General features: G+C 47.1%; 1 protein-coding gene across 1 annotated transcript in view; it reads left to right on the top strand.

The window, feature by feature from the left end:
* The window catches only part of CLUL1 (clusterin like 1), an 84,341-nt gene that overhangs the window by 34,930 nt on the left and 31,628 nt on the right, over positions 1 to 17,783 (top strand). The window contains exons 7-8 of the mRNA XM_044295414.1: positions 60 to 141; positions 17,129 to 17,277. Of these exons, the coding sequence (XP_044151349.1) occupies positions 60 to 141; positions 17,129 to 17,277 (231 nt within the window). The remainder of the gene's footprint in view (positions 1 to 59; positions 142 to 17,128; positions 17,278 to 17,783) is intronic.

Genomic DNA, 17,783 nt, shown 5'->3' on the forward strand with positions numbered 1-17,783 from the left:
ACCAGCCAGTACTAAAGCCAAATTCAGATTCCTATTTTAAAATGTTTTTAAATACTCAGATAGGAAAACCAAAGGCAATCAACGAAGTCTCGCACAACTTCGGCATTACCAACTATAACGGCACCCCGGGCATCAAAGGGGGTAAACACCGTTTAAGAGATATTCCCTTTCCAGATGCAAAGGCAGCTACTAAAGACATCAATCTCCCGAACTGGAAACCATATGAATGCTGCATACAGCCGAATAGGAAAAAAACATATGAAAGGTTTACACTCCTAGCAGTCGCATTGGAACAGCATACAATCCCCCCCCCCCAAGAACGAGACCAAGCTCTGTGTTGAGGGTAAAGCAGTGGACAGCCAGAGCTGTGTGTTTATTGTTCTTATATACACATTTTTATACATTAGTACCACCCACAGGGTTTTGTAAAACAACCAGTAACCCCATACAATACACTTAGACACTCCCATACAAAATCCTCCCCTCTGCCTGGGATACAATTACCTTACACAATGGGTTAATGTATTTATCACAGGCAGGGGAATACACAGTTTTACAGTCTTCTGTCCTGGAGACAATTGGGAAGTAATCCAACTTATCTCCAAGGGCAGAGGTAAAACTCCATTAGCCACATGGTAGCAAAAGACAATAAAAGACATAAGAATATTTAACTGTGCAGCTATTGCATAAAACATAGACATTTAACTTATCCCCAGATAGCTCAGGTCTGACCGCATATTAGGTGAATGGCACTCAGACTAAACGAATACAGTAGAATCGCCATGGAGCCAAAGTCTTTCACATAGTCTTTCGTTATCCGAATGGGCTCCATGGCATAGCTATCTGGGGTATCACTGTGCAAATAGGGCAAGTACCAAATGACCCGGCTTTCATGTCTTTGCAGGGGAAAATCAAGCGTTTCAACATGGGGCCATAGTCTAAAGGAAGCAGGTGGGCAACCAGGCTTCTCCAATGCAATGTGGCAAGATTGGTCTCGTCACACCAACAATTTTTTTAACAAATCAACTTCGGACATTCAGACACTTCTAATTTTCAGATTTTAGCTAAATATTGCAACTTTACTTACTGTGTCTACAAGGATTGCTCTGCACTCCATTTCAATTTCTTCCAGTAGTGCGGCCAGTGGAACTGGTTTTCTACAGTATACCACATCCTTTAAAGGGATTTTGGGTATAGAGCTGAGGACATGGGTTGCTAGATGGCCACTAGCACATCCGCAATACCCAGTCCCCATTGCTCTGTGTGCTTTTATTGTGTATAAAAACCGATTTCATACATATGCAAATTAACCTGAGATGAGTCAGAGCTTTAAAATATGACTCTTCTCTGGTCACACAAGTAAGATATGACTCTTTGATGTTAATTTGCATATGTATTAAATCGGTATTTATACACAATAAAAGCACACAGAGCTATGGGGACTGGGTATTGCGGATGTGCTAGCGGCCATCTAGCAACCGATGTCCTCAGCTCTATACCCAAAATCCCGGTGACAGGTTCCCTTTAAAGTTCCCCACAGGAAGAGGTTGTTTGGTTGTCAAGTCAGGGGAATGAGGTGGGAATTCCACCTCTCCGTCTTATCCAAAGTCCTGGCAGAATATCATTGTGCTAGGCTCTCATGTCTTGGTGATAGTAGAGTGGTGTGACATCTTGCTGGAAGTAAAATTGCTTGTCTGCATAAAGCACACGAATAGTCGGTAAAACAGATTTGCGAAGCAACTCGAGGTACAAATAGGGGGCTTTTTCACACCCGCTGAGAGGAAGGACAAACTGAACTACTATCGAGACATTCTATGTACTGTAGTCAGTTGGCTGCTTCCTATGTGCTCCATCGCTCATCCTCATGCAGGTCTGACCAGGGGGAGGCCCTCTGCACTCATGTTCCACTGCCATGGCTGCTGTGGGGGGCAGGACCAGTACCAGCTCCATCAGCAGCAACTTAACTCTAGAATCACTGATGAGTATTTTTCTTCAACCTACTGAAGAAAGTACTCACCAGCAGCAGGTAGACATAGGGCAGAACCTGAACCAGCAGGTTGTGGCATACTTGGAGTGCATCCTGCCACCCCACATCGAAGATCCCCTGGAATACTGGGCAGCCAAACTCGATTTGTGTCTGCAACTGGCCGAGTTTGCCCTGGACAAGCTTTCCTGCCCGGCCAGTAGTGTGGTATCAGAGTGGGTGTTTAGTGTGGCGGGCGCCAGAGTTACCCCGAGGAGAGCTCGCCTGGAGAAACTGACCTTTGTGAAAATCAGGTGTGGATCAGCCAGGAGTTTCAAACACCAATGCCTGATGCATCAGACTAGATCATCCATGGAGCCACACCAACACTTTGACAAAAGAGACCTGTTTCTTATGGCTACTGTACCTTCTTCAGCTACTATTCTGATGCTGCCACCCGCCTGATGCCACACCTGTTGCCAGGTGCTCCTACTGTCAGACACAATCTTCAGATGATACTGGTATTGCTCCCCCACCTACCCACTCTGTCACTGGGCCACTCTGTGGTCTCCTCATGCTGCTGCCACCTCACCACTCTGTGGTCTCATGCTGCTGCCACCTCAACACTATGTCTCTGGGCCACTCTGTGGTCTGCTCATGCTGCTGCCATATTAACACTATGTCACTAGGCCACGCTGTGGTCTCTTCATGCTGCTGCCACCTCACCACTATGTCACTGGGCCACTCTGTGGTCTCCTCATTCTGCTGCCACCTCACCACTATGTCACTGGGCCACTCTGTGATCTCCTCATGCTGATGCCACTTCACCACTCTGTGGTCTCCTCATGTTGCTGCCACCTCAACACTATGTCTCTGGGCCACTCTGTGGTCTCCTCATGCTGCTGCCACATCACCACTCTCTGGTCTTCTCATGCTGTTGCCACTTCACCACTCTGTGGTCTCATGCAGCTGCCACTTTACCACTCTGTGGTCTCCTCATAATGCTGCCACCTCAACAATATGTCTTGTATAAGCATTTATTAGAACAGGTTCTGTAGACATCTATGAGGAATCAGCTGAACAAGGGTGTAAAAGGAGTGCGCTTCTTCTTGATGCTAACATCGACTTGTAAGGCTGAGTTCACACTTGAGTTATTTGGTCAGTTTTGGCACCATAACTGCCCAAATAAGAGAAGTGTGCAGTGATTCTAAGAGCGACGCCTGTCATGTGCGTCTCATACTGACTCACAGTATTGTTTCACTACCACAAACTCCTTATGCTTGTTACTGCAAGGCACAGTGTTCTACACCACTACACAGGCTCTCTGCAGCCAGGAAATAGCTGTTTTTTAACACGATTCGCCACAAATAAATTTAGATCGAATTGAATCTTTTTGGAAAATTCGGCGAACTGAGCGACTTGAATTTTTGAGAAATTCGCTCATCTTTAGTGGTAACCCCAGTGACCTTGGGGGCCATTTTATTGGACCTCTATGTCCAATCCATACCTAGGGGATTGCACATCCAGCCATCTGCGAAGAGCCACAGTAAAGTGCAGAGGTGTGCCATCCTGTTGAAAGTAATGTGGGAACTCACTGTTGTCATTAAGCACAGATGGGAATATTGTATCCTATAACATCTGGAGGTACTTCTCACTTTTTTCATTGACAGTGATCCATCAATGAAAAGAAAGCTCTATGATACAAGTCCCCCAAATACCACACCAAACCATGACCATTTCCAAACACATTGGGGCACATTTATTAACCCCTAACCTGGCGGTGGTTCAGCTGAAATTATGAAGAGGCACCGGACTCTCCACAACTTTGACAGATCCTCCAGCAGGTCTAAATGTAAGACAGCTTCCAAGCTGTCTTACATTTAGACCACTTTCTACGCCTGAAATAGGTGTAGAAAATGGTAAATGAGGCGGGTCTGCCGGCCTGTCCCCTTCTCCACCCACACCACACCCACTTTTTTAGATCTGGCATGTGTTTTTGAGTACATTGCCCCCAAGATTCATAGATCACATGAACCCCTTCATATTGGAAAAACCTGAGGTGAATTCATTATGGCGGATTTCAAAATGACGACAGAATATGTTTCCTCCACCAAATAATGCAGCCTCCCTTCCAATTAATACTTTCACACATTGGAAGTCAAGTTTCTATAAGTTACACCCGCTAAAAGGGTGTGTCTAGAATTCAGAATTTCTGCAAATTTGGGGGCTTAGTTTGCATCACAAACTGTTGTAGACTGATTAATAAATGTGAGTTTAAAAGTTGACAGGTATTAATTCAGTATATTAGCTATGTGTTTTTTTTTATGTTGTATTGTGTGCAATGTTTTACAAAAACATTAATACTTTTAATGCAGACGTGAAATATACAGATATAACCTGATGTAGTTCTGTAACTATGGAGTATAAATTGACAGACCTGCACGACCTTGAAGAATATAACACACTACACTGTTAGGCTTCATGCACACGACCGTTGTTTTGGTCTGCATCCGAGCCACAGTTTTTGCGGCTCGGATGCGGACCCATTCACTTCAATGGGGCCGCAAAATATGCGGACAGCATTCTGTGTACTATCCGCAGCCATTTCTCCGTTCTGTCGCCCCGCAAAAAAAATATAACCTGTCCTATTCTTCTCCGTTTTGCGGACAAGAATAGGCAATTATATCAATGGCTGACCGTGCCGTTCCGCAGATTGAGGAACGCACACGGAAGCCATCCGTGTTTTGTGGATCCGCAATTTGTGGACCACAAAACACACAACGGTTGTGTGCATGAGGCCTTACAGTGCACCTCCTGTGATCTGCTGAGAGACTTCTTATGATATGCACCTGGCTGCATCCAGGCTGTCCAGGATTTCTTTTAATAACCCCTCCCTCCACCCAGCAGTTACTGTGAAGAGATCTATACATACCTGCTCTCCAGTTGTCTCTACTGCACTTCTGGCTACAGCTTCTAAACTTCTGCATGGTCAGAGTCACATGCACTGTTGCAGCCAATGACTGGCCTCAGCAGTGTTGTATCCCCAAGTGGCATGTCACTGCTGGGCCGCAAGCTGCTTAAGAACAGCTGAGGTCAGTCATTGGCTGCAGTAGCTGTTTAAGAACAGCTGAGGTCAGTCATTGGCTGCAGTAGCTGTTTAAGAACAGCTGAGGTCAGTCATTGGCTGCAGTAGTTGTTTAAGAACAGCTGACGTCAATCATTGGCTGCAGTGGAGAATATGACCCCATCTGTGCAGAAGTTGACAAGCGACAGGAACCAGAGGTGCAGTGAAGACAGAACAGCATAAAAAAACTTGACAACCCCTTTAAGGCGCCCTAAACCTTCAATAATTGCTTGACTGGCAGCAATTCATTTAGACTGTGCATATACTGGAAATTGGGAAAGGGGAATAAGCCTCTTCCAGACATCTTTGGTGGTGGCTTATCTCTCCTCAAGGCAAAAACATTAACAATTGAAATTCAACATGCCTCATCCTTGGAAACAGACAGACTTTAGACATTAAGAGCCTGTAACATGGCAGACAATAATAATGTACTGTTTCTGAATGAGGACGTCTGCAGCACAAATACAAAAATAGAGCTTTGTACATGAGCTTGGTTTTCACTGGAGGTATGCAGTAAGACGCACTGATAGACTGCTCCAAGGTTAACATGAAGAATTAGTAAATTTGCCCATAGTATTACTTTTAGGCTACTTTCACACTTGCGGCAGGACGGATCCGACAGGCTGTTCACCATGTCGGATCCGTCCTGCGGCTATTTCGCCGTGCCCGCGGACCGCCGCTCCGTCCCCATTGACTATAATGGGGACGGGGGCGGAGCTCCGACGCAGCACGGCGGTGCACGGAGAAAGCCGCCGGACTAAAAAGCCTGACATGCAGTAATTTTAGTCCGGCGGGCTTTCTCCGTGCACCGCCGTGCTGTGCCGGAGCTCCGCCCCCATTATAGTCAATGGGGACGGAGCGGCGGTCCGCGGGCACGGCGAAATAGCCGCAGGACAGATCCGACATGGTGAACAGCCTGTCGGATCCGTCCTGCCGCAAGTGTGAAAGTAGCCTTACTGAGCACAAGTATTAGTCTATATTTAAATCTCTAAAATGAGAGAGAATGGTTGTATTAACTAAGACTGAAACTTTAAACATGAGATATTTAGACTGCTATGTTGCAAAATAATAATTTGTAGAACTGAATGTCTGTTTAATACATGGCTGACAATATATTGCATGCGTAATACATACGGTACTTTATAGTAAGCAAAGAAGCATGCAGAATGTCTGTAATGTAGACCAACAAGTAAAGGGCCTCATCATTTTGTCTGTTTTCCAGAGGGCAATATGAAATACTTACTTGCATTGATGATATATCTATTGTGTTTAAAATACCAGCAAAGTGCACCAACATCAACTGATTTGGAGGATATTTCTCTCAGCAAGAAAATTAAAGGTAATAATACTGTTCTAAATCCATAGCCATCAGTATTTGTTCATATTATAATTTCATGCTCACCGCTACAGAGTAAAAGGGGGAGCAGATGATGGTGAGTGTCTTCACATAAATGTCTAAGGCAGGCATCCTAAAACTGCGGCCCTCCAGCTGTTGCAAAACTACAACTCCCAGCATGCCGAACAGCCTACAGGCATCAGCCTACAGCAGGGCATTGTGGGAGTTGTAGTTTTACAACAGCTGGAGGGCCACTGTTTGAGGCTGCCTGGTCTAAAGCATGCTATATCCTCTGAAATTCAAATATGCTCCAAGTAATAAAATGAATACCTAGATAAATAAATAACCATACTGAGTACAGTAAAAGAAGGCGTAATCTGTGCCCAAACCAGACCTCCTAAGTGTCCCTCTTTTGGAGGGACAGTCCCTGTTTTTAACCCAAGTCCCTCAGTCCCTCTTTGCACCTTAAATGTCCCTCTTTTTCATCTGAGGAATAGATTTGCATTATTACATTCATAATATTGACCCATAAAGTGTTTCTCTGGTTCCGCTCTGTATATTTGAGCCTATTTTGTATATTTTTCCATTATTTGATTCAGTTGGGATTTTAGTAATTTCTATATTCAGATTATTTTTGTTCCATTTCGTAAGAGAAAACTGGTAAAGTACGGTCTATAGATCTATGTATAGGAAAATGGATCTTTCACACAATGTACCATAAGAGTAGGGATGAGCGAACTCGAACTGTATAGTTCGGGTTCGTACCGAATTTTGGGGTGTCCGTGACACGGACCCGAACCCGGACATTTTCGTAAAAGTCCGGGTTCGGGTTCGGTGTTCGTCGCTTTCTTCGCGCTTTTGTGACGCTTTCTTGGCGCTTTTTGAAAGGCTGCAAAGCAGCCAATCAACAAGCGTCATACTACTTGCCCCAAGAGGCCATCACAGCCATGCCTACTATTGGCATGGCTGTGATTGGCCAGAGCACCATGTGACCCAGCCTCTATTTAAGCTGGAGTCACATAGCGCCGCCCGTCACTCTGCTCTGATTAGCGTAGGGAGAGGTTGCGGCTGCGACAGTAGGGCGAGATTAGGCAGATTAACTCCTCCAAAGGACTTGATTAACTGATCGATCTGCAGCTGTGGATCATTGAGCTGCTGATCCTCAATTGCTCACTGTTTTTAGGCTGCCCAGACCGTTTGTCAGTCACATTTTTCTGGGGTGATCGGCGGCCATTTTGTGTCTTGTGGTGCGCCAGCACAAGCTGCGACCAAGTGCATTTAACCCTCAATGGTGTGGTTGTTTTTTGGCTAAAGCCTACATCAGGGTGAAGCTGTCACACCAAGTGCATTTAACCAGCAATAGTCTGTTCATTTTTTGGCCATATACAAAATCAGGGGCAAGCTGCGCCTGTCACCAAGTGCATTTAACCCTCAATGGTGTGGTTGTTTTTTGGCTAAAGCCTACATCAGGGTGAAGCTGTCACACCAAGTGCATTTAACCAGCAATAGTCTGTTCATTTTTTGGCCATATACTAAATCAGGGGCAAGCTGCGCCTGTCACCAAGTGCATTTAACCCTCAATGGTGTGGTTGTTTTTTGGCTAAAGCCTACATCAGGGTGAAGCTGTCACACCAAGTGCATTTAACCAGCAATAGTCTGTTTATTTTTTGGCCATATCCCAGTCTAATTCTGTCACTAAATCCATACCGGTCACCCAGCGCCTAAATACTAGGCCTCAAATTTATATCCCGCTAAATCTGTCCTTAGTGCTGTAGCTGGGCGAGTTATTTAGTGTCCGTTCAAGCACATTTCTTGTTCTGGGTTGAAATACAATTCCCAATTTAGCAATTTCATAATTTAGTGGTTTCTGCTATATCAGAGCTATTTGAAATCTATCCCTAAAAGGGTATATAATATTCAAGGTGCACATTGGGTCATTCAGAATAACTTCACACACACCCGCTACTGTGTATTTCCAAGTCTAATTCTGGCACTAAACCCATACCTGTCACCCAGCGCCTAAATACTAGGCCTCAAATTTATATCCCGCTAAATCTGTCCCTAGTGCTGTAGCTGGGCGAGTTATTTAGTGTCCGTTCAAGCACATTTCTTGTTCTGGGTTGAAATACAATTCCCAATTTAGCAATTTCATAATTTAGTGGTTTCTGCTATATCAGAGCTATTTGAAATCTATCCCTAAAAGGGTATATAATATTCAAGGTGCACATTGGGTCATTCAGAATAACTTCACACACACCCGCTACTGTGTATTTCCAAGTCTAATTCTGGCACTAAACCCATACCTGTCACCCAGCGCCTAAATACTAGGCCTCAAATTTATATCCCGCTAAATCTGTCCCTAGTGCTGTAGCTGGGCGAGTTATTTAGTGTCCGTTCAAGCACATTTCTTGTTCTGGGTTGAAATACAATTCCCAATTTAGCAATTTCATAATTTAGTGGTTTCTGCTATATCAGAGCTATTTGAAATCTATCCCTAAAAGGGTATATAATATTCAAGGTGCACATTGGGTCATTCAGAATAACTTCACACACACCCGCTACTGTGTATTTCCAAGTCTAATTCTGGCACTAAACCCATACCTGTCACCCAGCGCCTAAATACTAGGCCTCAAATTTATATCCCGCTAAATCTGTCCCTAGTGCTGTAGCTGGGCGAGTTATTTAGTGTCCGTTCAAGCACATTTCTTGTTCTGGGTTGAAATACAATTCCCAATTTAGCAATTTCATAATTTAGTGGTTTCTGCTATATCAGAGCTATTTGAAATCTATCCCTAAAAGGGTATATAATATTCAAGGTGCACATTGGGTCATTCAGAATAACTTCACACACACCCGCTACTGTGTATTTCCAAGTCTAATTCTGGCACTAAACCCATACCTGTCACCCAGCGCCTAAATACTAGGCCTCAAATTTATATCCCGCTAAATCTGTCCCTAGTGCTGTAGCTGGGCGAGTTATTTAGTGTCCGTTCAAGCACATTTCTTGTTCTGGGTTGAAATACAATTCCCAATTTAGCAATTTCATAATTTAGTGGTTTCTGCTATATCAGAGCTATTTGAAATCTATCCCTAAAAGGGTATATAATATTCAAGGTGCACATTGGGTCATTCAGAATAACTTCACACACACCCGCTACTGTGTATTTCCAAGTCTAATTCTGGCACTAAACCCATACCTGTCACCCAGCGCCTAAATACTAGGCCTCAAATTTATATCCCGCTAAATCTGTCCCTAGTGCTGTAGCTGGGCGAGTTATTTAGTGTCCGTTCAAGCACATTTCTTGTTCTGGGTTGAAATACAATTCCCAATTTAGCAATTTCATAATTTAGTGGTTTCTGCTATATCAGAGCTATTTGAAATCTATCCCTAAAAGGGTATATAATATTCAAGGTGCACATTGGGTCATTCAGAATAACTTCACACACACCCGCTACTGTGCATTTCCAAGTCTAATTCTGTCACTAAATCCATACCGGTCACCCAGCGCCTAAATACTAGGCCTCAAATTTATATCCCGCTGAATTTGAATACAATACATTGGGCCAAATAATATATTTGTTGTTGTGGTGAACCATAACAATGAGAAAAACATCTAGTAAGGGACGCGGACGTGGACATGGTCGTGGTGGTGTTAGTGGACCCTCTGGTGCTGGGAGAGGACGTGGCCGTTCTGCCACATCCACACGTCCTAGTGTACCAACTACCTCAGGAATTTACAGCGATATATGGTGGGGCCCAATGCCGTTCTAAGGATGGTAAGGCCTGAGCAGGTACAGGCATTAGTCAATTGGGTGGCCGACAGTGGATCCAGCACGTTCACATTATCTCCCACCCAGTCTTCTGCAGAAAGCGCACAGATGGCGCCTGAAAACCAACCCCATCAGTCTGTCACATCACCCCCATGCATACCAGGGAAACTGTCTCAGCCTCAAGTTATGCAGCAGTCTCTTATGCTGTTTGAAGACTCCGCTGGCAGGGTTTCCCAAGGGCATCCACCTAGCCCTTCCCCAGCGGTGAAAGACATAGAATGCACTGACGCACAACCACTTATGTTTCCTGATGATGAGGACATGGGAATACCACCTCAGCATGTCTCTGATGATGACGAAACACAGGTGCCAACTGCTGCGTCTTTCTGCAGTGTGCAGACTGAACAGGAGGTCAGGGATCAAGACTGGGTGGAAGACGATGCAGGGGACGATGAGGTCCTAGACCCCACATGGAATGAAGGTCGTGCCACTGACTTTCACAGTTCGGAGGAAGAGGCAGTGGTGAGACCGAGCCAACAGCGTAGCAAAAGAGGGAGCAGTGGGCAAAAGCAGAACACCCGCCGCCAAGAGACTCCGCCTGCTACTGACCGCCGCCATCTGGGACCGAGCACCCCAAAGGCAGCTTCAAGGAGTTCCCTGGCATGGCACTTCTTCAAACAATGTGCTGACGACAAGACCCGAGTGGTTTGCACGCTGTGCCATCAGAGCCTGAAGCGAGGCATTAACGTTCTGAACCTGAGCACAACCTGCATGACCAGGCACCTGCATGCAAAGCATGAACTGCAGTGGAGTAAACACCTTAAAACCAAGGAAGTCACTCAGGCTCCCCCTGCTACCTCTTCTGCTGCTGCCGCCTCGGCCTATTCTGCTGCTGCCGCCTCGGCCTCTTCCTCCGCCTCTGGAGGAACGTTGGCACCTGCCGCCCAGCAAACAGGGGATGTACCACCAACACCACCACCACCACCTCCGTCACCAAGCGTCTCAACCATGTCACACGCCAGCGTTCAGCTCTCCATCTCACAAACATTTGATAGAAAGCGTAAATTCCCACCTAGCCACCCTCGATCCCTGGCCCTGAATGCCAGCATTTCTAAACTACTGGCCTATGAAATGCTGTCATTTAGGCTAGTGGACACAGACAGCTTCAAACAGCTCATGTCGCTTGCTGTCCCACAGTATGTTGTTCCCAGCCGGCACTACTTCTCCAAGAGAGCCGTGCCTTCCCTGCACAACCAAGTATCCGATAAAATCAAGTGTGCACTGCGCAACGCCATCTGTGGCAAGGTCCACCTAACCACAGATACGTGGACCAGTAAGCACGGCCAGGGACGCTATATCTCCCTAACTGCACACTGGGTAAATGTAGTGGCAGCTGGGCCCCAGGCGGAGAGCTGTTTGGCGCACGTCCTTCCGCCGCCAAGGATCGCAGGGCAACATTCTTTGCCTCCTGTTGCCACCTCCTCCTTCTCGGCTTCCTCCTCCTCTTCTTCCACCTGCTCATCCAGTCAGCCACACACCTTCACCACCAACTTCAGCACAGCCCGGGGTAAACGTCAGCAGGCCATTCTGAAACTCATATGTTTGGGGGACAGGCCCCACACCGCACAGGAGTTGTGGCGGGGTATAGAACAACAGACCGACGAGTGGTTGCTGCCGGTGAGCCTCAAGCCCGGCCTGGTGGTGTGTGATAATGGGCGAAATCTCGTTGCAGCTCTGGGACTAGCCAATTTGACGCACATCCCTTGCTTGGCGCATGTGCTGAATTTGGTGGTGCAGAAGTTCATTCACAACTACCCCGACATGTCAGAGCTGCTGCATAAAGTGCGGGCCGTCTGTTCGCGCTTCCGGCGTTCACATCCTGCTGCTGCTCGCCTGTCTGCGCTACAGCGTAACTTCGGCCTTCCCGCTCACCGCCTCATATGCGACGTGCCCACCAGGTGGAACTCCACCTTGCACATGCTGGACAGACTGTGCGAGCAGCAGCAGGCCATAGTGGAGTTTCAGCTGCAGCACGCACGGGTCAGTCGCACTACAGAACAGCACCACTTCACCACCAATGACTGGGCCTCCATGCGAGACCTGTGTGCCCTGTTGCGCTGTTTCGAGTACTCCACCAACATGGCCAGTGGCGATGACACCGTTATCAGCGTTACAATACCACTTCTATGTCTCCTTGAGAAAACACTTAGGGCGATGATGGAAGAGGAGGTGGCCCAGGAGGAGGAGGAGGAGGAGGAAGAGGGGTCATTTTTAGCACTTTCAGGCCAGTCTCTTCGAAGTGACTCAGAGGGAGGTTTTTGGCAACAGCAGAGGCCAGGTACAAATGTGGCCAGCCAGGGCCCACTACTGGAGGACGAGGAGGACGAGGATGAGGAGGAGGTGGAGGAGGATGAGGATGAAGCATGGTCACAGCGGGGTGGCACCCAACGCAGCTCGGGTCCATCACTGGTGCGTGGCTGGGGGGAAAGGCAGGACGATGACGATACGCCTCCCACAGAGGACAGCTTGTCCTTACCCCTGGGCAGCCTGGCACACATGAGCGACTACATGCTGCAGTGCCTGCGCAACGACAGCAGAGTTGCCCACATTTTAACCTGTGCGGACTACTGGGTTGCCACCCTGCTGGATCCACGCTACAAAGACAATGTGCCCACCTTACTTCCTGCACTGGAGCGTGATAGGAAGATGCGCGAGTACAAGCGCACGTTGGTAGACGCGCTACTGAGAGCATTCCCAAATGTCACAGGGGAACAAGTGGAAGCCCAAGGCCAAGGCAGAGGAGGAGCAAGAGGTCGCCAAGGCAGCTGTGTCACGGCCAGCTCCTCTGAGGGCAGGGTTAGCATGGCAGAGATGTGGAAAACTTTTGTCAACACGCCACAGCTAACTGCACCACCACCTGATACGCAACGTGTTAGCAGGAGGCAACATTTCACTAACATGGTGGAACAGTACGTGTGCACACCCCTCCACGTACTGACTGATGGTTCGGCCCCATTCAACTTCTGGGTCTCTAAATTGTCCACGTGGCCAGAGCTAGCCTTTTATGCCTTGGAGGTGCTGGCCTGCCCGGCAGCCAGCGTTTTGTCTGAACGTGTATTCAGCACGGCAGGGGGCGTCATTACAGACAAACGCAGCCGCCTGTCTACAGCCAATGTGGACAAGCTGACGTTCATAAAAATGAACCAGGCATGGATCCCACAGGACCTGTCCGTCCCTTGTCCAGATTAGACATTAACTACCTCCCCATAACCATATATTATTGGACTCCAGGGCACTTCCTCATTCAATCCTATTTTTATTTTCATTTTACCATTATATTGCGAGGCTACCCAAAGTTGAATGAACCTCTCCTCTGCCTGTGTGCTAGGCCTAAATATATGCCAATGGACTGTTGCAGTGGTGGGTGACGTGAAGCCTCATTCTCTGCTATGACATGCAGACTAATTCTCTGCTGACATGAAGACAGATTCTCTGTTACGGGACCTCCCTCCTCTGCCTGGGTGCTGGGCCTAAATATATGCCAATGGACTGTTGCAGTGGTGGGTGACGTGAAGCCTGATTCTCTGCTATGACATGCAGACTAATTCTCTGCTGACATGAAGACAGATTCTCTGTTACGGGACCTCTCTCCTCTGCCTGTGTGTGTGCTGGGCCTAAATATATGCCAATGGACTGTTGCAGTGGTGGCTGACGTGAAGCCTCATTCTCTGCTATGACATGCAGACTAATTCTCTGCTGACATGAAGCCAGATTGTCTGTTACGGGACCTCTCTCCTCTGCCTGTGTGTGTGCTGGGCCTAAATATATGCCAATGGACTGTTGCAGTGGTGGCTGACGTGAAGCCTCATTCTCTGCTATGACATGCAGACTAATTCTCTGCTGACATGAAGACAGATTCTCTGTTACGGGACCTCTCTCCTCTGCCTGTGTGTGTGCTGGGCCTAAATATATGCCAATGGACTGTTGCAGTGGTGGCTGACGTGAAGCCTCATTCTCTGCTATGACATGCAGACTGATTCTCTGCTGACATGAAGCCAGATTCTCTGTTACGGGACCTCTCTCCTCTGCCTGTGTGTGTGCTGGGCCTAAATATATGCCAATGGACTGTTGCAGTGGTGGCTGACGTGAAGCCTCATTCTCTGCTATGACATGCAGACTAATTCTCTGCTGACATGAAGACAGATTCTCTGTTACGGGACCTCCCTCCTCTGCCTGGGTGCTGGGCCTAAATATATGCCAATGGACTGTTGCAGTGGTGGCTGACGTGAAGCCTCATTCTCTGCTATGACATGCAGACTAATTCTCTGCTGACATGAAGACAGATTCTCTGTTACGGGACCTCCCTCCTCTGCCTGGGTGCTGGGCCTAAATATATGCCAATGGACTGTTGCAGTGGTGGCTGACGTGAAGCCTCATTCTCTGCTATGACATGCAGACTAATTCTCTGCTGACATGAAGACAGATTCTCTGTTACGGGACCTCCCTCCTCTGCCTGGGTGCTGGGCCTAAATATATGCCAATGGACTGTTGCAGTGGTGGGTGACGTGAAGCCTCATTCTCTGCTATGACATGCAGACTGATTCTCTGCTGACATGAAGCCAGATTGTCTGTTACGGGACCTCCCTCCTCTGCCTGGGTGCTGGGCCTAAATATATGCCAATGGACTGTTGCAGTGGTGGCTGACGTGAAGCCTCATTCTCTGCTATGACATGCAGACTAATTCTCTGCTGACATGAAGACAGATTCTCTGTTACGGGACCTCCCTCCTCTGCCTGGGTGCTGGGCCTAAATATATGCCAATGGACTGTTGCAGTGGTGGCTGACGTGAAGCCTCATTCTCTGCTATGACATGCAGACTAATTCTCTGCTGACATGAAGACAGATTCTCTGTTACGGGACCTCCCTCCTCTGCCTGGGTGCTGGGCCTAAATATATGCCAATGGACTGTTGCAGTGGTGGGTGACGTGAAGCCTCATTCTCTGCTATGACATGCAGACTGATTCTCTGCTGACATGAAGCCAGATTGTCTGTTACGGGACCTCTCTCCTCTGCCTGTGTGCTAGGCCTAAATATATGCCAATGGACTGTTGCAGTGGTGGCTGACGTGAAGCCTCATTCTCTGCTATGACATGCAGACTGATTCTCTGCTGACATGAAGCCAGATCGTCTGTTACGGGACCTCTCTGCTCTGCCTGTGTGCTAGGCCTAAATATATGCCAATGGACTGTTGCAGTGGTGGGTGACGTGAAGCCTCATTCTCTGCTATGACATGCAGACTGATTCTCTGCTGTCATGAAGCCAGATTGTCTGTTACGGGACCTCTCTGCTCTGCCTGTGTGCTAGGCCTAAATATATGCCAATGGACTGTTGCAGTGGTGGGTGACGTGAAGCCTCATTCTCTGCTATGACATGCAGACTGATTCTCTGCTGACATGAAGCCAGATTGTCTGTTACGGGACCTCTCTCCTCTGCCTGTGTGCTAGGCCTAAATATATGCCAATGGACTGTTGCAGTGGTGGCTGACGTGAAGCCTCATTCTCTGCTATGACATGCAGACTAATTCTCTGCTGACATGAAGCCAGATTGTCTGTTACGGGACCTCTCTCCTCTGCCTGGGTGCTGGGCCTAAATTTATGACAATGGACTGTTGCAGTGGTGGCTGACGTGAAGCCTGATTCTCTGCTATGACATGCAGACTGATTCTCTGCTGACATGAAGCCAGATCCTCTGTTACGGGACCTCTCTCCTCTGCCTGTGTGTGTGCTGGGCCTAAATATATGCCAATGGACTGTTGCAGTGGTGGCTGACGTGAAGCCTCATTCTCTGCTATGACATGCAGACTGATTCTCTGCTGACATGAAGCCAGATTCTCTGTTACGGGACCTCTCTCCTCTGCCTGTGTGTGTGCTGGGCCTAAATATATGCCAATGGACTGTTGCAGTGGTGGCTGACGTGAAGCCTCATTCTCTGCTATGACATGCAGACTAATTCTCTGCTGACATGAAGACAGATTCTCTGTTACGGGACCTCCCTCCTCTGCCTGGGTGCTGGGCCTAAATATATGCCAATGGACTGTTGCAGTGGTGGCTGACGTGAAGCCTCATTCTCTGCTATGACATGCAGACTAATTCTCTGCTGACATGAAGACAGATTGTCTGTTACGGGACCTCTCTCCTCTGCCTGGGTGCCGGGGCCTAAATATCTGAGAATGGACTGTTCCAGTGGTGGGTGACGGGAAGCCAGATTCTCTGCTATGGAACCTCTCTCCAATTGATTTTGGTTAATTTTTATTTATTTAATTTTTATTTTAATTCATTTCCCTATCCACATTTGTTTGCAGGGGATTTACCTACATGTTGCTGCCTTTTGCAGCCCTCTAGCTCTTTCCTGGGCTGTTTTACAGCCTTTTTAGTGCCGAAAAGTTCGGGTCCCCATTGACTTCAATGGGGTTCGGGTTCGGGACGAAGTTCGGATCGGGTTCGGATCCCGAACCCGAACATTTCCGGGATGTTCGGCCGAACTTCTCGAACCCGAACATCCAGGTGTTCGCTCAACTCTACATAAGAGTCCCTCTTTAATCGTCCAAAAAGTTGGGAGTTATGGCTCAAACATGTGCTTTTAGCTTCTCCAAATAAAAGCTTTACCCCAATGGATACTACCATTTTGGCCACCATACATAGAGCTCTTTATTGTATCAAACCATATACCGTGTGAGTATCACAGGACTAAATAACAAGGACAGTTTTTTATCCTCTCAAAGTAAACAGTGAAGACTCCTATGGCTTTAAATCCTTGAAGAATCAATACAAAAAGTACAGTATATTGCAAAATTGTATAAGATGTCATGATACTTAGCAGAATGAATTATTTTCTGTAAAACACAATGCCCCTGTAAATTGTTCTTCATGTGTAGCACTTTCCAAACTTGGAGAAGAATATGTGGAACAAGAGATAAAGAAAGCCTTGATGGGTGTAAAACAAATGAAGAAGATCATGGAAAGAAATGAGGAGAAACATGAAAGTATTTTGAAATCTCTCAAGAAAACTAAAGAAGAAAACCAGGTAAAGAACATGACCTAAGCATCCTGCAGTTACACTGGAAAATGTATTGAAGTTGTCATAAATGCCAGTGTATATATTGTGAAGAAGCAAAGGGGTAATTATGGAAGGTAGCTACAATCCCTTTTAGCATAGTCTGTTAGAGGAGGTTAAATCCAGCCTAAGTTTTACACATTAGAAAGTGGCTATATTTAAAGGGAGTCTGTCACCACTGTATGACCATATACAGCACTTACATGGCGCTGTAGCACACCTATACATGATTCTAATGGTACCTTTGTTATATTCTTTAGACATCCAGAAGCAGGAAAAACAAAGTTTATTTCATATGCAAATGAGCACTCTCAAGTGCCCAGGGGCGGTGTTCAGTGTGTAGGTGCCCAGGCTGCTCTGCCTTTTTAACCGTTACTCCTCCCCCAGCCTCTTCCTTTTCCCACCCTCCTATTCCCTTGTATCATCCCTAGGTCCGGCCGAGATACCACGCCTGTGCACTGCCTCGCCGGCTGGCG

This window comes from Bufo gargarizans, chromosome 5, assembly GCF_014858855.1.
Source record: "Bufo gargarizans isolate SCDJY-AF-19 chromosome 5, ASM1485885v1, whole genome shotgun sequence".
NCBI classification, from domain to species: domain Eukaryota; kingdom Metazoa; phylum Chordata; class Amphibia; order Anura; family Bufonidae; genus Bufo; species Bufo gargarizans.